A 26,192-nucleotide genomic window follows, 5' to 3' on the forward strand; every position below is an offset into this window, starting at 1 on the left:
ACCCAGAATTTCATATCCAGCCAAACTAAGCTTCATAAGTCAAGGAGAAATAAAATCCTTTACAGAAAAGCAAATGCTGAGAGATTTTGTCACCACCAGGCCTGCCTTACAAGAGCTCCTGAAGGAAGCACTACACATGGAAAGGAACAACCAGTACCAGCTACTGCAAAAACATGCCAAATTGTAAAGACCATCAAGGCTAGGAAGAAACTGCATCAACTAAGGAGCAAAATAACCTGCTAACATCATAATAACAGGATCAAATTCACACATAACAATATTAACCTTAAATGTAAATGGGCTAAATGCTCCAATTAAAAGACACAGACTGGCAAATTGGATAAAGAGTCAAGACCCATCAGTGTGCTGTATTCACAAGACTCATCTCACATGCAGAGACACGCATAGGCTCAAAATAAAGGGATGGAGGAAGATCTACCAAGCAAATGGAAAGCAAAAAAAAGCAGGGGTTACAATCCTAGTCGCTGATAAAACAGACTTTAAACCAACAAATATCAAAAGAGACAAAGAAGGCCATTACATAATGGTAAAGGGATCAATTCAACAAGAAGAGCTAACTATCCTAAATATATATGCACCCAATACAGGGGCACCCGGATTCATAAAGCAAGTCCTTAGAGACCTACGAAGAGACTTAAACTCCCATACAATAATAACGGGAGACTTTAACACCCCACTGTCAACATTAGACAGCTCAATGAGACAGAAAGTTAACAAGGATATCCAGGAATTTAACACGACTCTGCACCAACAGGACCTAATAGACATCTACAGAATGTCTCCACCCCAAATCAACAGAATACACATTCTTCTCAGCACCACACTGCACTTATTCCAAAATTGACCACATACGTGCAAGTAAAGCACTCCTCAGCAAATGTAAAAGAACAGAAATTATAACAAACTGTCTCTCAGACCACAGTGCAATCACACTAGAACTCAGGATTAAGAAACTCACTGAAAACCACTAAACTACATGGAAACTGAGCAACCTGCTCCTGAATGACTACTGGGTACATAACGAAATGAAGGCAGAAATAAAGATGTTCTTTGAAACCAATGAGAACAAAGACACAACATACCAGAATCTCTGGGACACATTCAAAGCAGTGTGTAGAGGGAAATTTATAGCACTAAATGCCCACAAGAGAAAGCAGGAAAGATCTAAAATTGACACCCTAACATCACAATTAAAAGAACTAGAGAAGCAAGAGCAAACACATTCAAAAGCCTACAGGAGTCTAGAAATAACTAAGATCAGAGCAGAACTGGAGGAGATAGACAAACAAAAAACCATTCAAAAAATCAATGAATCCAGGAGCTGGTTTTTTGAAAAGATCAACAAAATTGATAGACCACTAGCAAGACTAATAAATAAGAAAAGAGACAAGAATCAAATAGACGCAATAAAAAATGATAAGGAGAATATCACCACCAATCCCACAGAAATACAAACTACCATCAGAGAATGCTATAAACACCTCTATGCAAATAAGCTAGAAAATTTAGAAGAAATGGATAAATTCCTGGACACATACACCCTCCCAAGACTAAACCAGGAAGAAGCTGAATCCCTGAATAGACCAATAACAGGCTCTGAAATTGAGGCAATAATTAATAGCCTACCAACCAAAAAAAGTCCAGGACCAGACAGATTCACAGCTGAATTCTACCAGAGGTACAAGAAGGAGCTGGTACCATTCCTTCTGAAACTATTCCAATCAATAGAAAAAGAGGGAATCCTCCCTAACTCATTTTATGAGGCCAGCATCATCCTGATACCAAAGCCTGACAGAGACACAACAAAAAAAGAGAATTTTAGACCAATATCCTTGATGAACATCGATGCAAAAATCCTCAATAAAACACTCACAAACCAAATCCAGCAGTACATCAAAAAGCTTATCCACCATGATCAAGTGGGCTTCATCCCTGGGATGCAAGGCTGGTTCAACATACACAAATCAATAAACGTAATCTAGCATATAAACAGAACCAAAGACAAAAACCACATGATTATCTCAATAGATGCAGAAAAGGCCTTTGACAAAATTCAACAGCCCTTCATGCTAAAAACTCTCAATAAATTAGGTATTGATGGGACGTATCTCCAAATAATCAGAGCTATCTATTACAAACCCACAGCCAATATCATACTGAATGGGCAAAAACTGGAAGCACTCCCTTTGAAAACTGGCACAAGACAGGGATGCCCTCTCTCACCACTCCTATTCAACATAGTGTTGGAAGTTCTGGCCAGGGCAATGAGGCAGGAGAAAGAAATAAAGGGTATTCAATTAGGAAAAGAGGAAGTCAAATTGTCCCTGTTTGCAGATGACATGATTGTATATCTAGAAAACCCCATTGTCTCAGCCCAAAATCTCCTTAAGCTGATAGGCAACTTCAGCAAAGTCTCAGGATACAAAATCAGTGTGCAAAAATCACAAGCAGTCTTATACACCAATAACAGACAAACAGAGAGCCAAATCATGAGTGAACTCCCATTCACAATTGCTTCAAAGAGAATAAAATATCTAGGAATCCACCTTACAAGGGATGTGAAGGACCTCTTCCAGGAGAACTACAAACCACTGCTCAATGAAATAAAAGAGGACACAAACAAATGGAAGAACATTCCATGCTCATGGATAGGAAGAATCAGTATTGTGAAAATGACCATACTACCCAAGGTAATTTATAGATTCAATGCCATCCCCATCAAGCTACCAATGACTTTCTTCACAAAATTGGAAAAAACTACTTTAAAGTTCATATGGAACCAAAAAAGAGCTCACATTGCCAGGTCAATCCTAAGCCAAAAGAACAAAGCTGGAGGCATCATGCTACCTGACTTCAAACTACAAGGCTACAGTAACCAAAACAGCATGGTACTGGTACCGAAACAGAGATATAGACCAATGGAACAGAACAGAGCCCTCAGAAATAATACCACACATCTACAACCATCTGATCTTTGACAAATCTGACAAAAACAAGAAATGGGGAAAGGATTCCCTATTTAACAAATGGTGCTGGGAAAACTGGCTAGCCATATGTAGAAAGCTGAAATTGGATCCCTTCCTTACACCTTATACAAAAATTAACTCAAGATGGATTAAAGACTTAAATGTTAGACCTAAAACCATAAAAACCCCAGAAGAAAACCTAGGCAATACCATTCAGGACATAGGCATGGCAAGGACTTCATGTATAAAATTCCAAAAGCAATGGCAACAAAAGCCAAAATTGACAAATGGGATCTAATTAAACTAAAGAGCTACTGCACAGCAAAAAAAAACCACCATCAGAGTGAATAGGCAACCTACAGAATGGGAGAAAATTTTTGCAATCTACTCATCTGACAAAGGGCTAATATCCAGAATCTACAAAGAACTCAACTCAAACAAATTTACAAGAAAAAAAACAAACAATCCCATCAACAAGTGGGCAAAGGATATGAACAGACACTTCTCAAAAGAAGACATTTATGCAGCCAAAAGACACATGAAAAAATGTTCATCATCACTGGCCATCAGAGAAATGTAAATCAAAACCACAATGAGATACCATCTCACACCAGTTACAATGGTGATCAGTAAAAAGTCAGGAAACAACAGGTGCTGGCGAGGATGTGGAGAAATAGGAACACTTTTGCACTGTTGGTGGGACTGTAAACTAGTTCAACCATTGAGGAAGACAGTGTGGCGATTCCTCAAGGATCTAGAACTAGAAATACCATTTGACCCAGCCATCCCATTACTGGGGTATATACCCACAGGATTATAAATCATGCTGCTATAAAGACACATGCACACGTATGTTTATTGCGGCACTATTCACAATAGCAAAGACTTGGAACCAACACAAATGTCCAACAATGATAGACTGGATTAAGAAAATGTGGCACATATACACCATGGAATACTATGCAGCCATAAAAAAGGATGAGTTCATGTCCTTTGTAGAGACATGGATGAAGCTGGAAACCATCATTCTCAGCAAACTATCACAAGGACAAAAAACCAAACACTGCGTGTTCTCACTCATAGGTGGGAATTGAACAATGAGAACACATGGACACAGGAAGGGAAACATCACACATCAGGGCCTGTCATGGGGTGGGGGGAGTGGGGAGGGATAGCATTAGGAGATATACCTAATGTAAATAGTTAATGGGTGCAGCACACCAACATGGCACATGTATACATATGTAACAAACCTGCACGTTGTGCACATGTACCCTAGAACTTAAAGTATAATAATAAAAAATAGGATTCTAGGCACTTCAGGACCGGCAGCTTAAGGTGCAGACATGGCCAAGTCCAAGAACCACACCACACACAACCAGTCCCGAAAATGGCATAGAAATGGTATCAAGAAACCCCGATCACAAAGATACGAATCTCTTAAGGGGGTGGACCCCAAGTTCCTGAGGAACATGCACTTTGCCAAGAAGCACAACAAGAAGGGCCTAAAGGATGCAGGCCAACAATGCCAAGGCCATGAGTGCACGTGCCCAGGCTATCAAGGCCCTCGTAAAGCCCAAGGAGGTTAAACCCAAGATCCCAAAGGGTGTCAGCCGCAAGCTCGATCCACTTGCCTACATTGCCCACCCCAAGCTTGGGAAGCGTGTTCGTGCCTGTATTGCCAAGGGGCCCAGGCTGTGCCGGCCAAAGGCCAAGGCCAAGGATCAAACCAAGGCCCAGGCTGCAGCTCCAGCTTCAGTTCCAGCTCAGGCTCCCAAAGGTACCCAGGCCCCTACAAAGCCTTCAGAGTAGATATCTCTGCCAACGTGAGGACAGAAGGACTGGTGCGACCCCCCACCCCCATCCCTGGGCTACCATCTGCATGGGGCTGGGGTCCTCCTGTGCTATTTGTACAAATAAACCTGAGGCAGGAAAAAAAAAAAATAGATCTCCCTCTCTCTCTCTCTCCCTCCCCCTCCCCCTCCCTCTCTGCACGGTCTCCCTCTGATGCCGAGCTGAGGCTGGACTGTACTGTCGCCATCTCGGCTCACTGCAACCTCCCTGCCTGATTCTCCTGCCTCAGGCTGCTGAGTGCCTGGGATTGCAGGCACGCGCCGCCACGCCTGACTGGTTTTCGTATTTTTTGGTGGAGACGGGGTTTCGCCATGCTGGCCAGGCTGGTCTCCAGCTCCTGACCGCAAGTGATCTGCCAGCCTCGGCCTCCCGAGGTGCCGGGATTGCAGACGGAGTCTCGCTCACTCAGTGCTCAATGTTGCCCAGGCTGGAGTGCAGTGGCGTGCTCTCAGCTCGCTACAACCTTCCCCTCCCAGCCGCCTGCCTTGGCCTCCCAAAGTGCCGAGATTGCAGCCTCTGCCCTGCCACCACCCCGTCTAGGAAGTGAGGAGTGTCTCTGCCTGGCCGCCCATCGTGTGGGATGTGAGGAGCCCCTCTGCCCGGCCGCCCAGTCTGGGAAGTGAGGAGCGCCTCTTCCCGGCCATCATCCGGTCTAGGAAGTGAGGAACGTCTCTGCCCGGCCGCCCATCGTCTGGGATGTGGGGAGCGCCTCTGCCCCACCGCCCCGTCTGAGATGTGAAGAGCGCCTCTGCCGGGGCGCGACCCCGTCTGGGAACTGAGGAGTGTCTTTGCTCCACCGCCACCCCGTCTGGGAGGTGAGGAGCGTCTCTGACAGGCCGCCCCATCTGGGAAGTGAGGAGCCCCTCTGCCCGGCAGCCACCCCGTCCGGGAAGTGAGGAGCGTCTCCGCCCGGCAGCCGCCCCGTCCGGGAGGTGGGGGGCAGCCCCTGCCCGGCCAGCCGCCCCGTCCGGGAGGTGGGGTGCGCCTCTGCCTGGCTGCCCCGTCTGGGAAGTGAGCCCCTCTGCCCGGCCACCACCCTGTCTGGGAGGTGCACCCAACAGCTCATTGAGAACGGGCCATGATGACGATGGCGGTTTTGTCGAATAGAAAAGGGGGAAATGTGGGGAAAAGAAAGAGAGATTAGATTGTTACTGTGTCTATATAGGAAGAAGTAGACATAGGAGACTCCATTTTGTTCTGTACTAAGAAAAATTCTTCTGCCTTGGGATGCTGTAAATCTATGATCTTACCCCCAACCCGGTGCTTTCTGAAACATGTGCTGTGTCCACTAAGGGTTAAATGGATTAAGGGCGGTGCAAGATGTGCTTTGTTAAACAGATGCTTGAAGGCAGCATACTCGTTAAGAGTCATCACCACTCCCTAATCTCAAGTACCCAGGGACACAAACACTGCGGAAGGCGGCAGGGCCCTCTGCCTAGGAAAACCAGAGACCTTTGTTCACATGTTTATCTGCTGACCTTCCCTCCACTATTGTCCTATGACCCTGCCAAATCCCCCTCTCCGAGAAACACCCAAGAATGATCAATAAATACTAAAAAAAATAATAATAATAATAATAAATAAAATACCAGAAAAAAAAAATCCAGTGAACAAAGAGGTTTCATCACCCTTATTATACAGTCCTGCAGAAGATCACAGCAGTAGATGTACCGCTGTACAGATGTAGAGGGACAGAGGAGAGGGATAAATAAACCATTTTATTCTAACTCGGCTTAAAAGGAACCATTATTTCCTCCTATAAAACTGAATGAAGAAGAAGGAAAGAATCTCTGAGGACATTTAATTAATGGGTACCCACTTCTGATGGCATCTTAGGGAAAAAAAAAAGGAACCACACAGTAGTTTAACCATCATAGTCAACTTGTTAAACATGTATCCACAATTACATCATCATTAAGCTATAACAATTCCATGTGGTCTCTTAAAAACGAAATTATTTTTATCTCTAAATTTACCATTGCAACATCACATTCTCAACAAATGTTTAGCATTTATGGTTTTGTTTTGGTTCTTTCTCTTTTTTTCTTTTTTTTTTATTTTGCCGGCTTAAATGATTAATGAGACTATCCTATGACCACTGTTCCAGAGATTGAACAGTTCCCAGCTTCCAAGACAAAGAATTTGCAAGACTGTTTAAGACTGTTCGTTTTAAGCTATTAAGCCAATAATTAAAATTGCATTCTACATTAAAGAGAATCCTAATTCACATAATTCTGAATACACTGTAAGAAATAAATCTGAAAGCCAAGGAAAGGTCATAAAACTGACAAAGCCAAAGCAATAATAACATATATACCATTTACTAGCATCTCTCATTTCAATGCTTTGTAGATACTAATTAATTAATCACAAAGGAAAAAATATTTTTGATTTGGCTTTTGATCCACTTCATTCTGTTCTATTTTTATTTGGAACCAAGCAGCAAAGTGCAAAAATCAGAAAATTCGATCTGAAAATGCTGTTCAATTTTTGTAAGACCTCTATTTCTGAGGCAATCTGGATACTATCACAAACAAAGAAACTGTAAAATCATAAAGAGGTTAATGTCTATATGATATTTGGATATCATTCATTTGAATTGGTTGTTTGGACACTGTCAACATTTTTCAGTTTTTATAATCTTGGGTATTGTGTAACCATAGCACTGAGCTCAGAGGACACCCAACAGAACAAAAATTCAATTTTAGGGATTGCTGGTTAGCCACTTGGGGTGCATTCCATTCCCTCACACATAATAAAATCACCCTGTTCTAGTTTGGACTTGTGTGTTTCCTTCAATAAATAAGAGTGAAGGTCAACATACTGGTACCATATTAACTCTGCTATATCTGCTATCATAGTCTATCTGGAGAAGATTCTAAAACATGAAATAAGTTAACAAATAAAATATTTCTCTAATGTTCATTTAACAAACCAATTTGTGTGAATGTGCCAGGTACTTGGCCAGACTCCACAAACACAAAGGTGAATAATAAATGGTGCCTTACAATACTTTCTCAGTAAAATGAGAATAATATTTCCTACCTCCAGAATTTGTGTGGGGATTAAATGAGCCATATTTTGTAAAGCACCCAGCATAATGCCTGCTACGTTGCACTAATGGCCAATTTTGAGTAGCTATTTCATTTTTATGATTATACTGATCTACCTAGAGCCGCTAAGCACAGCCATGAAGAAACTGAATAAATCTCCTATAATTTCCTATAATAAAAAAGCATAAAGAAGGTTTATCAATGAAGGTTAATGTAAAAAGCCAGAAATCAGAAAATTGTAGAAGAAAAGATAATTTCCATCTTCAAAATCGAAAAATATGACAGGCTTGTATTTGTTGGTTTCTGACTTGTTTTGTAACAATGCCTAGGAGTAGAGATCATACAGTAAGACAAACACATTGCACATCACAAGTAAGAGCTTTGACTGGTGAATCCTTTGTGAAGATCAATTTAGCAATATCAAAAGCCAACAAAAAGTTCTTACTCCCTTTGACCATGTAATTGCACTTATAAAAACTGGACCTAAGGAAATAATCAAGGATGTAGAAGAAGGAAAACTGCAACCAAGAAAAAAAGAAGTTAAAAGCAACTAATATGAATTTGAATAAATAGATTATGGTAATATCTGTTTGCTACAATACTAGGAGCTAAAAATTATTAGAAAATTAAACATTAATTAAACCTTAATTAAAATTAAGGTTAGACAATTACATAATATATTAAATAGAATGTATTTAAACATATTCATATTAAAAAGACTAGAATGTTAATAGTTAAGTGGTAATGGAAGTTTAGGTGATTTTATTTTTTTATTTATCCTTTTCTGATTCTTCCAAATTTCCTACATTAAACATCTTTAACTAATTGGAATTTTTTTTTTTTTTTTTTTTGAGACAGGGTCTCACTCTGTCACCTAGGCTGCAGTCCAGTGGTACAGTCACAGCTCATTGCAGCCTCAACCTCCCCAGGTTCAGGTCATCCTCCTGCCTCAGCCCCCCAAGTAGCTGGGACTATAGGTATGTGCCACCATGCCCAGCTAACTTTTATTTTTGTAGAGACAGGGTTTTATCATGTTGCCCAGGTTGGTCTTGAACTCCTGGACTCAATTGATCCACCTGCCTTAGCCTCCCAAAGTGCTAGAATTACAGGTATGAGCCACGGCGCCTGGCCAGAATTTTTTTTTTAATTAAAACTTAAACTGTTCTTGAATCCAAATTATTAATCTGACCCAATATGATATTTATGGTCTCAGGCAGCTATCGGAATAATTTGGTAGTTCTATATACAGTACAAAATATCTATGGAATGCTGATGGTAAGTGGCATGCCTGTGGCAGTGAAATGGAAAGAAAAGAAATAGAAGACCTAGAGAAAACATATCAAAAAAATAAAAGAGTAAGAAAAATAAGAGAAAGATGATATAATTGCAGAACACGTAGAAGAGAGTACTTTCAACAAGTACCTCTTACTACCTTATTCTAGTGTTACGGAAGAGTTACTGTAAGACTTACTATGGTTGCTATAATTAATAATAATAAAAGACACTAAGTGAAGAAGGAAAAAGAGAGTAATAAGAGAGACACAGACAGAAATGTGGGGAATACTCTTTATAAATTTGAAAACCTAAAGAAAACCATTTTTTAAAAAGGATAAAATGAGAAATTACCCATGCTGACATTTCAAGAACTAGAAACAAGTCTTCTTCCCTCCTCTCCCCATATCAGCATGCCATAGGCTTTGTTAACATTCAAATCCTTCAAATCCTCCCATTTAACTTTAAAAGCCACTTTCTGATTCCTCAGGGATCTAGAACTAGAAATACCATTTGACCCAGCCATCCCATTACTGGGTATATACCCATATGACTATAAATCATGCTGCTATAAAGACACATGCACACGTATGTTTATTGCGGCATTATTCACAATAGCAAAGACTCGGAACCAACACAAATGTTCAACAATGATAGACTGGATTAAGAAAATGTGGCACATATACACCATGGAATACTATGCAGCCATAAAAAATGATGAGTTCATGTCCTTCGTAGGGACATGGATGAAATTGGAAATCATCATTCTCAGTAAACTATCGCAAGAACAAAAAACCAAACACCACATATTCTCACTCATAGGTGGGAATTGAACAATGAGATCACATGGTCACATGGACACAGGAAGGGGAATATCACACTCTGGAGACTGTGGTGGGGTGGGGGGAGGGGGGAGGGATAGCATTGGGAGATATACCTAATGCTAGATGACGAGTTAGTGGGTGCAGCGCACCAACATGGCACATGTATACATATGTAACTAACCTGCACAATGTGCACATGTACCCTAAAACTTAAAGTATAATAGAAATAAATAAATAAATAAATAAATAAATAAATAAAATAAAAGCCACTTTCTGACAAACCGCAAGTTTAAGTAATAATGAAAATCTGCTGCCCCCTGCTGGTCATTCAAATTCATCAACTGAAGCAAAATCAAACTAAGGGTTAAAAGTTTACTTTTACAGAAAACTGTATTTCTAGTACAATTTCATAAACATTTCTTCTTCACAAATGTTTCTTCTTTCTGTCACAAAGCCTGACACTTTTCAAATAGGATACATAAACCTTCACCTTTCCAAATTCCCCAGGTAATTTAGGCGATTTAATTTTAAAACCCCTTAGCTTGTTTTGAATTTGGGCTATCAAATCCTTTGTTTTGCAATATAGCCTAAGAAACAAAAATATTTTTTACTACGAAAAGATACTTCAGCCTTCCAAATTACAATGAGATTTTCAGTTAAATCATAAGAAAAATCCTGAGTTGTAAAATAAGCGAGTTTTTTAAAATATTATAATAAAAGAATGAAGGTAGAGTAAGTATCTGATATGGTTTGGCTCTGAGTCCCTACCCAAATCTCATGTCGAATTGTAATCCCCACATGCCACGGGGGGACCTGGTGGAAGGTGATGGATTATGGGGGCTGACTTCCGCCTTGCTGTTCTTATGCTAGTGAGTTCTCACGAGATCTGGTGCTTTAAAAGTGTGTGGCACATCCCCCTTCACTCACTCCCCTTCTCCGCTATGCTAAGATGTGCTTGCTTCCCATTCACCTTCTGCCATGATTGTAAGCTTCCTGTGGCCTCACAGTCATGCTTCCTGTTAAGCCTGTGGAGCTGTGAGTCAATTAAACCTCTTTACTTCATAAATTACCCAGTCTGAGGTAGTTCTTTACAGCAGTGTGAGAATGGACTAATACAGATCCCTTTCTTGTCTAAATTATTTATCAGTGTAAAATCACGTTCTGCTCTCATTTAGTTTCATTATTATTTAGAAAATAACATCCATAATTTGAAAAAAAAGTTCTACTCAAACCTTTAATTATAATATTTGCAGAACATCTTCTTGCCATCAAGAAGAGAACTTGAAACAAACAGAAAAGCTAGGAAGTATTAGTGTTGTTACTTTTTTCTGTTCTTTTTTTAAAAAACCATCATGCTGACCACAAAACTTCTAAGGTAGAAACTCTCACAGATGACCAACAGGAGTGTAAATTAGAACAACCTTTCCAGAAACATGGCTATAAGTATAATGAGCCTATAAATTCTAGGAATCTATCTTAAGACAAAAATCTGAAATGTCAAAGATATGTACAAAGAGAAATCAAAATCAAACAACTTCATATGTATAGCATTAAGGGCAAATTAAATAAATTTTGTATATCCATATGATGGATCACGATAAAGTCTCTTAAAATAATATTTTAAAAGAATTTTTAATGACAAAAAGTCAACAATATAGTATATAAGTTTTTTTAAATGTAGGACAATATACAACACGATCAGACAAGTAAATACACAGATATGCCATACATAAGGAAATAAACCAAAATCTTACCTGTTTATCTCCAGATGGAGAGAGGCACTAGAAGATTTTCATCTTTCTATTTAATTTTCCTAATTATTTACAGTTGGGTACCTTAAAGGCAGTCTTGGAAATTTATGCAAATGAAATACTCTGCTATGTCTGCTGAAGAGAATTCAAAGCTACCATACTCTTTTTTTTTTCTTTTGAGATGGAGTCTCGCTATGTCACCCAGGCTGGAGTACAGTGTCATGATCTCAGTCACTGCAACCTCTGCCTCCTGGGTTCAAGCAATTCTCTGCCTCGGCCTACCAAGTAGCTGGGATTACAGGCACCCACCACCACGCCTGGCTAATTTTTGTATTTTTAGTAGAGACAGGGTTTTACTATCTTGGGCAGGCTGGTCTTGAACTCCTGACCTCGTGATCCACCTGCCTTGGCCTCCTAAAGTGCTGGGATTACAGGCGTGAGCTACCATGCCCAGCCTACAATATTCATTTCTATGGGTAATAAAAGAAATGACATGCACATCCATGTTTTCAGGAAGCCATTTCCTTTTGTTTCATGTATGTGTTGTTTCTTACCACACACATGATGTATGACAGGATAGCACCAGACGAGCCTATGAGTGCACCCACGATGGTCAGCAGATTGTTGTTGAGCAGGAAGCCCTCTGCACACAGGGCCCAGCCTGAGTAGCTGTTCAGCACAGTGATAACGACAGGCATGTCAGCACCCCCAATAGCAGCTGTCAAAGTCACACCCTAGAACAACAATCAAATCAGAACTCAAAATTAATAACATAAAAATAAAACCTCTGACATTTAACATTATGCTCCTTAATTATTCTAGTTTTCCCATTAATATATTTACATATAAGTTCCACTTCCGGTAATAAGTGTCTCCCATCTGACCAACACTTCCACAGGTATAACAACTATAAACACTGAGCCACCCACCCCCCTAAAAAAAATCCCTACATTTTAAAAAAACACTTTTCAGTGATGAAAAGCAGGCAGAAACTGGAGAAGTGTCTACATTTGGAAAAATATAACGACACTAAGTGAATTTCCCAGTTTTTATGGCTTTAGACTGAGGGCAATCCCCTGTTGGTACCAGTTAAGGAAATTATAAAATATAAGCCCACAGTCTTACTGACTTGAAGATCCTGAAGATAGCATTTGAGATGACTAAGGCAGCTGGAAAGTAATAAGGGGAATCCCACAAAGAAGCAGGCTAGAGAGAAGGAGTCCCAGTTTCTGTTTATAAATTCTACTCAAATCTCTGGATGACTCTTGAATTACACATATGTGAGACAGACTCCAAGCAATCCTGTTAAGGATAAAATAACAATAGATTTCAGCTGCCCCCCACCACCCACCATAAGGGAGTCAAAATTTGGAATTTGAGTTTAGCCAAGTTAGCTGGCTACAAAAACACATAAATAAATAATAACAATCAAACCCTTTGAAGGAATATAACATAACATCCAAAATGTCTATAATGTATCATTAACAATGTCCGTGATACAACTCGAAATTACTAAACACAGGAAAGGAAAAAGCTTTTTGCTTCTTATTTCACGTTTTTACCTTTTTTTGTTTGTTACAATGAGAGCATATTCATGTATTACTCATTTAAGCCAAAAGCAATAAAATAAATTCAAAAAATACTTTGCCTTAGTCAGACATTCTCATAGAACCAATAAATCCTTTAAATATCATATTCACTGCTTCCCAAAAACAACAATTCTTAAAGTTTTAGATTTGTATATCTTTTTTTCTTTCTTTTTTTTTGAGACAGAGTCTTGCTTTGTCACCCAGGCTGGAGTGCAATAGCATGATCTCGGCTCACTGCAACCTCCGCCTCCCAGGTTCAAGCGATTCTCCTGCCTCAGTCTCCCGAGCAGCTGGGAATACAGGCGCAGACCACCACACCCGGCTTATTTTTGTATTTTTAGTAGAGACGGGGTTTCACCATGTTGGCCAGGCTAGTCACAAACTCCTGACCTCAGGTGATCCACCCACCTCGGCCTCCCAAAGTGCTGGGATTACAGTCATGAGCCACCTCGCCCAGTCACATTTGTATATCTTTTATTTTGAGACTTCATCAACCTATTCTGCTTTATTAGATTAAAAATATCAAAATTATTTTTCTTTTGTTTAAAACAAAAACCAGTGCAATAAGCCAGAATAAAATTAGACCATGAGTGTGAATATAAAGATGAGATTTTAATTTACTTTTCAGTGTTCTAAAGTTTCTGTGTTAAAATCATGACCTAACTGCCATGATCACACAAAAATAAGTATCATTTTTACACTATAAATTAGGTGTTTCTCAATCAAGGAGCCAGTAAGTATTTCATAAGCAATTGCTATGTGTCTAACTTTGTGTTAGTTACTGTAGATAATTTTTTTAACTTAAATATAAACCTTGTCTACAGATTACACACTGAAAGAACATGAGTAACAGTGAATAACAGTAAATAGCGCTGCATGAAAGAGCATCATACATTGATATAAGATGCCAGACTGTCACATAGACAACTAAAAACTACTGTGTGTTTCAATACACTAAATATAAAAATTGCAGAGAAAGAAGAAAGCCAAACCTATCATAAAAGCCTTCACTGAATACTCTCACTGAGCATACAGGGTTTTTTAACTGCATTTCATTTTATACTTATTTGATTTCGTGTCATATCTTCCAATGATGTAAGAGCAATTGGTGGGCAGAGACTATCTTACTTGTATTGTATAAACCCCAAAGCACTATTTTGTAGGGCTTGTCATATAGTAGGCACCTAATACATTGAAACCCTTGGCCTTTTTAAGCTCCTGTTCACCAACACATTGATCCGGTGAAAAGACTCCAGAGCAATAAAGGTGTCTCATGTGACAACTTTAAAATGAACAATTAAGTTGCAAGAAAGAATAATGTTCTTCCTACACTCTTCTATGTTTTCCAGATTCCAAAAAGATGCACATGTGACGTAATTTTAAAACATTTTTATTCCATCAAGGTTCTTGAAGAGATAAAAATATGATTACACTTTAATCGAACAAAATATTCCCAGTTCTTCACCAAATATGTACTTTTCAATCTCTGACTTCTTACCATGACAGCAGAGAGAGCAGACACTGAACCCAGACAGGTGATGCCAGTGGCAAAGCTTGGGTCCACCATGAATGGGATTATCCCGCCCACACTAGCAGCCAGTAAGCCTGCATTGAGTAAGTGCCTTCCAGGCAGTAGGAGAGGGGCAGATTTCAGGAGACCTAGAGCCAAGCACATAGTAGTTACAATTCAGAATGTGTTGTAAGAAACTCCCTCACACACACCCAAGTGTGTCTTTTAATCCTAAACTACCAAAATTTAACATTAGAATAACATGGTATTTAAAATATTACTTTATATCACCAGATATGAAACAAAAAAGCAAATTAGAATTATTACACATAATAAACATGAATAGAGGCAGAAAAACTATGGTTCGACTTCACTATTCTTTTCCCTATTTTGATCACAAAACAATTTCTTTCCTCTTTGTCATGAAATCTTAAAAAGTTATTTTCTCATGTATGACCAACACGGAAGTTGTTAAGTGTGGCTTTATTTATTTAAAACTTCATGCATGCCAGACTTCTGACAAAAATAAAGCATAAAAAAGTAAAAATAAATAAATAGAACTTCAATATGGAATCCTAGCACACTAATATTTCGGATTCTATCAGCTGAGCCCAAGGAAGAAGAAAACTTGTTTGTTATTTGTTCCTAAAGGCAAAGCATGAGATAACAATGTTTGAGACTTGAAGTTCTTTTATGATTTTCAAGTTTCATGGAAGTTCCCCACTTAATTTTCATGACTGTATTACTGAGAGGCAAGACCATGTTTTTAAATCACAAACTAGTTTCTCTAGAGACTTTTTTGTAAAAACACTGACAGCAGCCTCTGTAGGGTTTTTTCTCCACTTCCATTTTTATGATTGACTTTACCAGCAGCAAAAGTTGTCATGCTACAGTCCTAAAGTGCGTATTTGTTTTCAAAATAAGTACTGTTTACTACTCACACAAACTTATTTAATAAGCTTCTATTTTGGAAAATATATAAAGTTCATTTCTGTGAATTCTACACAGTCATCTCTAACCAAGGATTATGAGGATGCTGTTTAGTTCACATATATTATCAAAAGTCAACTAGTCCCTCCATGCAAATTTCTGTTCACTAATTTCCTCCATTAGCTGTCTGCAAATGAAACAGCTTCAAAGCTTTATGAGACTTACTAAGTATCAATAAAGGGGAAGGATGAGGGGAAAAAAACTCTTACAATTTCTGAGTGCTATACGAATACTCTTCACCTAACAGTTTTACTGTTAAGGCATTTTTTAAAATCTTTTTTATTAGTAGTAATATTTTATTTTTTATAAAAAGTAGAGATAGGGTCTCACTATGTTGCCCAGGCTGGTCTTGAACTCCTGGGCTCGAGAGCCTCCCACCTCAGCCTCCCAAAGTGCTGGATTGCAGGCATGAGCCATCACGCCCAGCCCTGTTAATGTATTTTCTGAAATTAAAATGGATCCCTAAATGCCCTAAACAATAGATATTTACCTCTATGTTATGCTGAATCACTTACCCTGCAATTTTCCATAGGCAATGAGAGACCCACTAAAGGTGACGCCACCAATGTAAGTGCCGAGGTAGGCCACAATCTTGGTGAGATTTGCTGCTGCATCCGTAGCAAAATGTGGATATTCTATAATGTACTCAGCTATGCAAGTAAGTACAGCTGCCAAACCCACTAAACTGTGAAAAGCAGCAACTAATTGAGGTAAATCAGAAATCTGGATGCGTTTGGCAATTGTCAATCCTGTTATGAAAGGTCAAAAATAAATTAAAACTTGACAAACTTTTGAGAAGTAACCACAACAAAGATCACCCTTAAGGATTTCCACCATTGTCACAAATAAATATTATCTAGTTCCTAGTACGGGCTAAATATTCTCTACAGGGGCTGTACAGAAGGTAAGGGCACTAGTTGTATACAGGTTGAGTATCCCTTATCTGATATGCTTGGGACCAGAAGTGTTTCAGATTTTAATTTTTTTTAATTTTGGAATATTTTCATATACATAATAAGATATCTTGGGAATGGGACCCAGGTCTAAACACAAAATTCATTTATGTTTCATATATATATAGCCTGAAAGTAATTTTAAACAACATTTTAAATTATTTTGTGCTTGAAACAAAGTTTGTGTTAAGTATTTATGTGTGGAATTCACCACTTGTGATGTCATGTCAGCACTCAAAAAGTTTTGGATTTTGGAGCATTTTGGATTTTCGGATTAAAGATGCTCAACTTGTATACCCTTTCAAAATAGCAGTTTTTCTCCACACACCTAAGCACGACCCAACTCCAATGAACACCCAGCATCAATGCGTGCCTCTTCCCGTCACAAACTCCCAACCTTCCCCTAGCCAACACTTCTTCAGACTACCTAAATCTCTAATCAAATTCCCTTATATTCTCTCCATTGCAACCCAGGCCCTCTTCTCTATAGCCAGTGCTTTCTCCTGAGCACATAAGAAACACCTGGAACATGAAGAAGACCTTGGTTTTCAGGTGGGTAGGTGGGAGCAAAGTCCCAAGGTAAAGAAATGCAAAAATCTGGGCAGTAAATACCCAAATTAGGAGCCTCTGAAGGAACTGCATGGCTATAGGTAGGTGATACAGAAGGAGTGGGGCTCAGAATATTTGCTAAGATCATGTCTAAAGGTTTTCCTGCCATGAACCTACAGAGCAAACATTTTCCTTCAAGTCCCTTTCCCCAGAGATTATCAAGAAAAGAGTCAAAGCTTTCCTGAGGAAGTATAAAAGGAGGCCTAAAGCCAGTGTTCCACTGGGAAACATTTAATAACCAGTTCCAGGGGAAAAAAATACATGCACATACAAATACATGAGCTTTAACTGATATAAAGGTGGCTAGCACACAATTTTCTAATAATAAGAAATAGTGCTCTTTACTGAAAATTCCATGTAGACAAATTGACTTTCAAAGAATGTTTTTATGGATCTTTGCTAAACTCTTACATCTGTAGCCAACCTAGTGTTTGCAACTGATGAACAAGCATACTTCCAACAGGAACATTGTTTGATATTTTTATTTGCTTTAATAAGTAAGACGAAAGTAAAACAACAGAATGTATGCGAGAACTTCACTCATTTATCAACCATATGAATGACTTTATTACTGAATCTGATAATAGTTTTCAAATACTGGAAGATTATTTGCTCAATTATTTGTGCTATTCACAATGTCACAGCTACAGTCAAAACATCTCAAGTTTAAGCTGCATCATTAACATTTTCTCCATCACTTTCTCACGTCTGGACAATAAACAAAACAATAAATCAAGCCCAGATTTGTAGCGTTTGCTTATTTCCACACTGCAATACTGCTACCAAGTCAAATTTCAATCTACCAATGTGATGTCATTGAATGTAGAATTGGAAAGAGATGTACCACAGCCCACTGATACATAGTATTTCTTCTATACACATACAATAGACATAAGTAACCTCAAGAGCATAGACAATAAAACCTAGTAAATTAATTAGAAAGTTATGAGTTTTTAATATTATTACCTTTGTTTCTGATTCATTTAAGTTTATGTAATTTAGTATTTAATAATGGCTGTGTTTAACAATCAACTTTAAAAATTCCTGGAAAAAAATTTTTTTTTTTTTTTTTGAGACAGAGTCTCGCTTTGTCACCCAGGCTGGAGTGCAGCAGCATGATCACAGCTCACTGCAACCTCCACATCCCAGGTTCAAGCGATTATCATGCTTCAGCCACCCAAGAAGCTGGGATTACAGTTGTACGCCATCATGCCCAACTAATTTTTGTATATTTAATAGCGACGGGGTTTCACCATGTTGGCCAGGCCAGTTTCAAACTCCTGGCCTCAAGTGATCCACCCACATCAGCCTCCCAAAGTGCTGGGATTACAGTCTGAGCCACCATGCCCAGCCTAAAAATTCCTGAAAATTTAACAATCCAGCAAACAACTGAATAAAATTAAAACAGTGGTTTTTCTGCTGGCACATGTTTTTTTTTTTTTTCATTTTTAACAGGTCTATGAAGCAGAATCTTTGGCTGTTATTTATACCCAGCAGAACAAAAGTTAGCTTATGTATAGTACATACATAAGGATTCCAATCCCCCATTCCATTATCAGCTAACGGGACACAGTCAGTAAAGGAAGATAAGAATTGAGTATAGGATATTTTGACTCAGTTGATGCATTTATTCAGTGTTCTAAAATGTATTTGAATGAGAATTACACCAACTGGAATGAATTTTCACCAAAATAATATTAACTGAAGCAACTTCCATGAACAAAATTTAATTATTTCATCAATATGGACCTTAGAAATATATATTGAGAAACTGGAGTTCACATGAAGGCAGAAGCCCACAAGTGCTTACCAATGGTACCACCCAAAGCCATCGCTCCAGACATCTGAGCTAGTAATTCTGGGCCCGGTTTTAGGACTCCGAGGGTGGCTGCCAGTCCTCCAGCAACCCCAATCATGCCCAATGCATTGCCAAGACGTGCTGTTCCCTGGGTGGAGAGGCCAGCCAAGGCACCGACACAGCACAAACCCGAGCCTAGGTACATGATCTTTTCAAAGGAAAAGTGAGAGAGAGATTATTAAAACCTTTGGTCTATTAGCTTAGAGATTTTAATATATTTTCCTGCCCATTAGGAATATTAACATATTAAATACTTATATTGTATTTGCACTTACACCATTTATATAAATTGATTTTTTCTGGATTTGCTATCATGCACAAATACACATAAAAGTACCTAAATTTAAATGGAGTCATTACTGGATCTAAAAATACTAAACCTGACCAAATGCTGTAAAAGAGCCAACCCCTGAGGTACGTGCCAGGGGCTTTGCCACATGTTTTATTTGTGTTGTCACAGTGTCATGAGATCCACAAGAGGGAAAAATCATTATCCTCATTTTGCAAAAGACAGAATCAAAGCTTAAAGAAGTTGCATATTTTCTCCAAGGCAAATGATCAATAAATTGGAAATCTGGAATTCAGACTAAGGTCTTTCTGACTCACTGCTCCAACTCTTCTCAAAAAAAAAAAATTGTTCATTCAATAAATACTGCAGGTTGGAAACACAGAAGAAACTAAAAGACAGCCATTGAAAAGAAATAGAAAATACAGAGTTCAGAACAAAGCTGAAGGTCTGTTATATTACAAGTTGGAACTTTCAAAGTCCAGCTGGATTATTTCTGTTTTTCTATACAACATTAAGTTTAAACTATCCTTTTCTTTATGGATTTTTTTATGAATATATAACATCTCTTAGTAGCAAGAGATGATGTGCTGAATTTGTAGAGGAAGAATAGGAAAAGAACTAATAGTACTTAATAATAATTTTTCAAATTTTGTATTCTTTCATTATAAATCCACCGCAATCTAGCTAGATACATAATGAAGATACTGATAACCTTAACTCCTCTTACATGTGGAAAAATGTATCAAAACAAAGACATAAACCCATATTTAAACTCAGTTACCAGAAAAATCTGTCTCTAGAATCCAGGGTCCTGATCCTTAGGGGAAGAGAATGCTCGATTTGACCAAGATGTTTCTAGGGTTATTGTTGTATTTGCTTGACAGAGTTGTATTTGCTCGATAATTTGAATTAGGATAACTAACAATGTTAAATCTAATAGAGAAGAAAATATTGTGGTAAATATAAAAACTTACAAAGAGCATCTTACCTGTTCAATGTTATAACCACTGTAGAGGGCAGCTAAATATCCACCAACAAAGGTGCCGGCAGGGAGCAGGTACAGGTAGTTGTATTCTGGGGGGTCAGTGGGACGCTTGAACATGTCCAGCATTCTCTGAGTCACCAGAAAGCCACCTTAGCAAACCAAAGGAAATAGAAAACATAGTACCTCTTTGAGCTCACTGAGCAACATGATTTTTTAAAGTGCTACAATTTTTCTGTTTTAAGCACATCTTTATCACCTAGGAACAAATATAATTTAAAGTAACATTTTGCAACCTCAAATTTTTTTTTTTGAGATGGAGTCTCACTCTGTTGCCCAGGCTAGGGTGCAGTGACACGATCTTGGCTCACTGCAATCTCTGCCTCCCAGGTTCAAGCTATTCTCCTGCCTCAGCCCCCCGAGTGGCTGGGATTATAGGCTCCCGCCACTATGCTGGGCTAATTTTTGTATTTTTAGTAGGGAGGGGGGTTTCATCATGTTGGCCAGGCTGGTCTTGAACTCCTGACCTCAGGTGATCTGCCCGCCTTGACCTCCCAAAGTGCTGGGATCACAGGTGTGAGCCACCGTGCCCAGCCAAAATTTAAAGTCATTCTATTACTCAAGCCAGTTCCATTAGAGAGGTGGGGGAAAAAACACTAAATATATTCAGGAAGAAAACTTGCTATCAGAATGCAAAACTATTTCTGCATGACTAAAAGGAAAAAAAAGCCATTCAAAAAGCTTGAGAATGTGAAAGATCAAAGACTGGTATCTTTTCCTAGTAGGTTGTTACATTTGTAAAACCCTATAATAAATTATAAAAGAAAAAAATACCATATCAACAGGCACCAGGTTTCTTGGACACATTAAAGAATTGTTAGCTACAAAAGAGCATCAAATGAGTCTCACACATGAGTGATGTGCTAGGCTTTCAGTTTCCAGGAACAAACCCTGGCTGGGATAAGGCAAAAGACTAAAATTTTATCTAAAATTATACTAATTTATAGATGTTACAGTGATAGCTCTAACCCAACTTCAAAACTATGCATTCAATAACTTTGCAGTTAACTTGTAGCAAGACATCATTTTGTTTGTTTGTTTTGGGGATCTGGGGGTTGTTCTTTTATCAAGAGTTTCTAAAAATTACAGATGGGCAAAATAACTAATTTTCCTGCACAAAGAGCATTTACGGTCTGAGTGAAACATTTTTTGAAGGCACAATTATGTCTATTTTATATGGATTTATATTTGCTTTGTATGTCTCCATTGAAAATAGTACTGAGACCTTTCACTGACATCATACCTGCAATGTTGACAGAGGATATGAATGCAGCAAGAGCAGCAAGGCCCTGAGAAGTTGTGGAAGGATACAAATGTCCTCCCATCAGTGCCAACCCACCAACTGCAGTCAGCCCTAGAAAGAAAGCATTAACATGGTTAATAGTGATAGTGACACCACCAAATCAAATATCATAGCTGAAGTACCTCACATACATAGATTCATAGAGGGTAAAGTTCTCAATATTAAAAAACAAGGCAGCTTTCTTACACCCTCATTAAAATGAAATAAACAATTTTGCTTATGCAGACTGTTGACAACACATCTTCACATCATTCTCACTGAAATTACTACTGTGGGAAAAGGGTTAACAAAACTTTTTCTCCTTCTGCATTGGAATTGGACTTTCTTTTAACTTTCTAGCGATGTTCCTCTAATACAGATATAAATCCACCAGTGTTATAGACAACATTGCTTATGGTTAAAAAGTGACCCTGGTAGATAATTTGCATGTAAACTGGAAGAAACTATTCATGAACTGTAAATGCCTGCTGGGGATGCCTAGCTTTGGGTTTTCCTGACTACAGCACCTCTTGGAGCTAGACATGTTCCCTGCAGAGATCCTCGAAGCTGTGCCTATGGCAATGTTATAAAAGATGACTATTGGCCCTGAGGCTTTCAAGCCAGGACAGCTCCTATGCTTGTCCAATGTAGGACTCATTCTCTCATATCTGACCCATTGCTAGGGGACAAAGAGAATAGATCCTGGGCAACCACGTGGACTGCTGCATGAACTGCTGAAAAGACGGGCACCAAAGAGAAATGCCTGATGCCACCTCACTGGAAAGCTGTGTTTTCCTGTCCCATAGCTTCATGGTGAACCTGATGCCACATGGGGCCTATTGTAGCCTTGCTAGGCTGAATGCTGAGTTGAATCCAAGGAGAGCCCTATAGGATGTTGCAGCTATGATTCTGTGGAACACTGGTTTTCAAATTTTATCAGTGGAATCCTTTTCTTAAAAAAAAAAAAAAAAAAAGATCAAACTTGGAAGAAATAACAGTGGCTCTGCACTGCTTGAAATGGGAGCAGCCCAAAGAGCTGACACACTCCCACGGCCTCTTACTCTGCAGGCCCATATCCCATACCCTCTCAGAGTCTGGGAGCCCTTAGATTACCAAAGCAGATGACTCAGATGCCAAGCAAAACAACTTGAAAACACACTTTATAAACGGCATTGATAGTCCTCCTAGAGCTGAGTAACCCTATGAAAACCTGAGATGAGGAAAAACAAGAGAGGAACAAACCTGAGATTGCATTTGTCACAGACATCAGTGGTGAGTGGAGAGCAGGGGTCACTCCCCAGACAGTATGATACCCCACAATGCCAGCCAAGCCAAAAGTGGTCACCATCTGAGAAAAGGCTAGATTGGGAGCCGCAATGCCCAAACCCAGTATCCCTGTGAGACCTAGAGAAAGAGAGTAAAGAGTGTGTTTGAGCTGACATCCAGTTATCTCAGTAAGATTAAAAGCACATACATAAATATGTGGAATAGCCAATGCTTTTAAATTCCTTGCCAGTAATGAGCAGATTTTTTAGACATTTGACAGTTGAGAAGTGGGGGGATGGAGGAATACTGTGGACAAAACCTAACTTTCTGACCACCCCCCCAAAATAAGCTATAAAGATCTAGTAATATTTATGAGTCACACTAATAACAATTTGCACATTTTCCTCTGTGTAGTTTGTCCTCTTCCCTGTTTTAACTTTTATTGACAATGCCACATGTGTTTATACAAGCATTTTTATTCCCGATTACAGGCCTACAGAGGATCTACCAAAGCATTTTCTACTTGGGCAAGACACAACCTTTATAAGACAAGACTTTTATGAAGCCAATTTTATGTCACTCTCAGATTTGGCTGAGGAATAGGGGTTTTAAAAGAGTAGGAAGAATTTCATTCACTCCAGCACCTCCCCAAAACATATGGCTTCCACCCACCCGGGACACAAGTTTTGCAATTGCTCCTGAATCTGGACTGGACTGTTGGCCAGGGCAGTCAGCTCCAGCCTCAACACCAAGTCAGCAAACAGGATTTTACAAACAAAAGGAAAAAAAATACAAATTAAATTAAGAATGTGCAGAATACAAACAGCTCTGAACATACATCTTTAATTATCACCTTCCTTGATAGCAAACATGTGGACAGTTGTTCTGCAACAGAAGAAAGTGTTACCTAGTGGTCAGTAAAAAGAAAATGACAGTGGGTGACCAGGGAACTAGAAGTTAACTTTCCTGAATAAGGTACCTTTTTCCTTGATGTAAACTATTACTTTGGAAGTGGCACCACTGGAATATCTAGGGATTGACATTAATTTTACATTAAATCATTCAATATGACTGTAGTTTTAATTTATTTTCCTACCCACATATCATGTATCCAAGGTTCCAGTGCATAGCCCACTAACCATCTGGTGAGAGAGTTAGATACAACACTATTTTGTCTTCCAGTTAAAAATTAGAGAAGTTGCATAGGGTTGTGAATAAGAATATGTTTTCTTAAGTCAGTCTGGTTTGAATCCTGGTTCTGCTGCTCCCTAGCTGTGTCATCTCAGGCAAGTTACTTAACCTCTCTGTGCTTCAGTGTCTTCATAGGTAAAATTATCAACCCTCTCTGTCTTCATCTGGAAGAGAAAATAATAATATACCCACTTTGCTGAATTCTTGTAAAAAATAAATGAGCTAAGGCATGTGAAGTATTTAGCACAATGCCTAGGAGTCACTAAATGCTAGCTATCATCATGACCACATTAGTCAAGAAGCACTACCTTATCACAATCCACAGTCTTTTGTGTTAGGCATCTATGATAAAAATTACATCATACACCTGAAGGTTTTCTTATCAACTATTTAATAAACTAATGTATTTTCTATAATATATTTAGTAACGTGTGTCAGACTATATTTCTATATCTGTATAACAGAGGAAGAGAAAGGCTGATGAAAGAAGAGAAAGCAAATCACATTCTTTGAAGAATGCTGTTCAAATACATTCCTGATACATATAAAAGAAAAATACTTATTTTTAATATGAAAGAGGGAGTTCAAGATAAAGAAAAACACATATAAGTTCATCCTTTCATTCACTGGAATATGCCACTGTCATATATATTAAGAAGCAATATGCCCTGATTCAAGAAATATAAGAGAAACTGAGAAAAATAAATCATTATATGTGCCTTGCTACATTTCCTTATGAATCTGAAAGAGAAATGGAAATTTACAATCCTACTTATAATATGTTCCATGTACAACACAATAACCTCATTTCTTTTGTTTTTTTAACAAATAAGTGCAAGTAGGGACACTGCTTTATCTACTCACAGTGTTCACCACTAGAGGCTTTTTCAGTCATTTTGCTGAGACTTACTCTTTATTCAAGGAGAGTTACATGTTTAGCTTTAAAACATCTGGACTCACATGGGAATTTGGAGAATGATGACTCTACAAGAATTCTATGCGCCTGGTGCTGGTCCTTAATTCTTTATAGTTTGCTTTTGTTTTGTTTTTGTTTTGGCTCTGAATAGATCTAAACATTTTTAATTCATTCTTTGAGACAGAAACCAATTTAAAATCAAATATCCGTATTTCAGCCTCCAACAATGCATAGCCAGAATGAATATTAATCATCACTTTACAATAAATTATTTAGTGTTTTTGTAAAGATGAATTTTAAAAAAAGAATTTATGTTAAATTACAAAGAAAGAGATCTAAATGAAAATGTTGAATTTGTTTACAAGTTGAGTAACTTAAAATGTTAGTCAAATGTTCAGGGGCTATAGCCTATATCGTAGTATTTATTCTTTAAGGCAAACTTTGCTTCCCTTGTCCTACCCATGTGTGCAGATAATCACAACTGATATTTCACAAAAAAAAAAAACAGAAAAAAAGTAATTATATTTATACGCATTTAACACCAGCACAATATGGCATACATCACTTCTCAATACATTTGATGTAGATAAAAGTAATCTCAGCACTGTGGGAGGCCAAGGCAGGAGGATCACTTGAGCTCAGGAGTTCAAGACCAGCCTGGGCAACACGGTGAAGCCCCGTCTCTACAAAAAAAAAAATACAAAAATTAGCTGGGCGTGGTGGCATGCGCCTGTAGTCCCAGCTACTCAGGAGGCTGAAGTGAGAAGCTTCCTTCCTCAACCCCAGGAAGTTGAGGCTATGGTGAGCCATAATCACACCACTGCACTCCTACCTGAGCAACAGAAAAAGATTCTGTCTCAAAAATACATATATGTATATTTTTAGTATATATATAAATGACTGTATTTAAAATGCTTTCTATAACAGGAAAAATGTTTATTGTCTGCCTATTATTT

The 26,192-nt window shown here is 38.5% G+C and overlaps 1 protein-coding gene and 1 pseudogene across 4 annotated transcripts in view; one reads left to right on the forward strand and one right to left on the reverse strand.

Annotated features, from left to right (window-relative positions):
* The window catches only part of NNT (nicotinamide nucleotide transhydrogenase), a 105,192-nt gene that overhangs the window by 35,140 nt on the left and 43,860 nt on the right, over positions 1-26,192 (reverse strand). For all 4 annotated transcript variants that reach the window (XM_008963360.4, XM_003811010.5, XM_003811009.5 and 1 more), the window contains exons 11-17: positions 23,106-23,267; positions 21,825-21,935; positions 20,528-20,673; positions 19,203-19,398; positions 16,346-16,579; positions 14,829-14,989; positions 12,296-12,475 (exon numbers count right to left, since the gene is read on the reverse strand). In XM_008963360.4, coding sequence (XP_008961608.1) covers positions 12,296-12,475; positions 14,829-14,989; positions 16,346-16,579; positions 19,203-19,398; positions 20,528-20,673; positions 21,825-21,935; positions 23,106-23,267 — 1,190 coding nt within the window. The remainder of the gene's footprint in view (positions 1-12,295; positions 12,476-14,828; positions 14,990-16,345; positions 16,580-19,202; positions 19,399-20,527; positions 20,674-21,824; positions 21,936-23,105; positions 23,268-26,192) is intronic.
* LOC129397779 (large ribosomal subunit protein eL29-like) lies at positions 3,839-6,391 on the forward strand (annotated as a pseudogene).

Source organism: Pan paniscus, chromosome 4, assembly GCF_029289425.2.
Source record: "Pan paniscus chromosome 4, NHGRI_mPanPan1-v2.0_pri, whole genome shotgun sequence".
In the NCBI taxonomy this organism is placed as follows: Eukaryota; Metazoa; Chordata; class Mammalia; order Primates; family Hominidae; genus Pan; species Pan paniscus.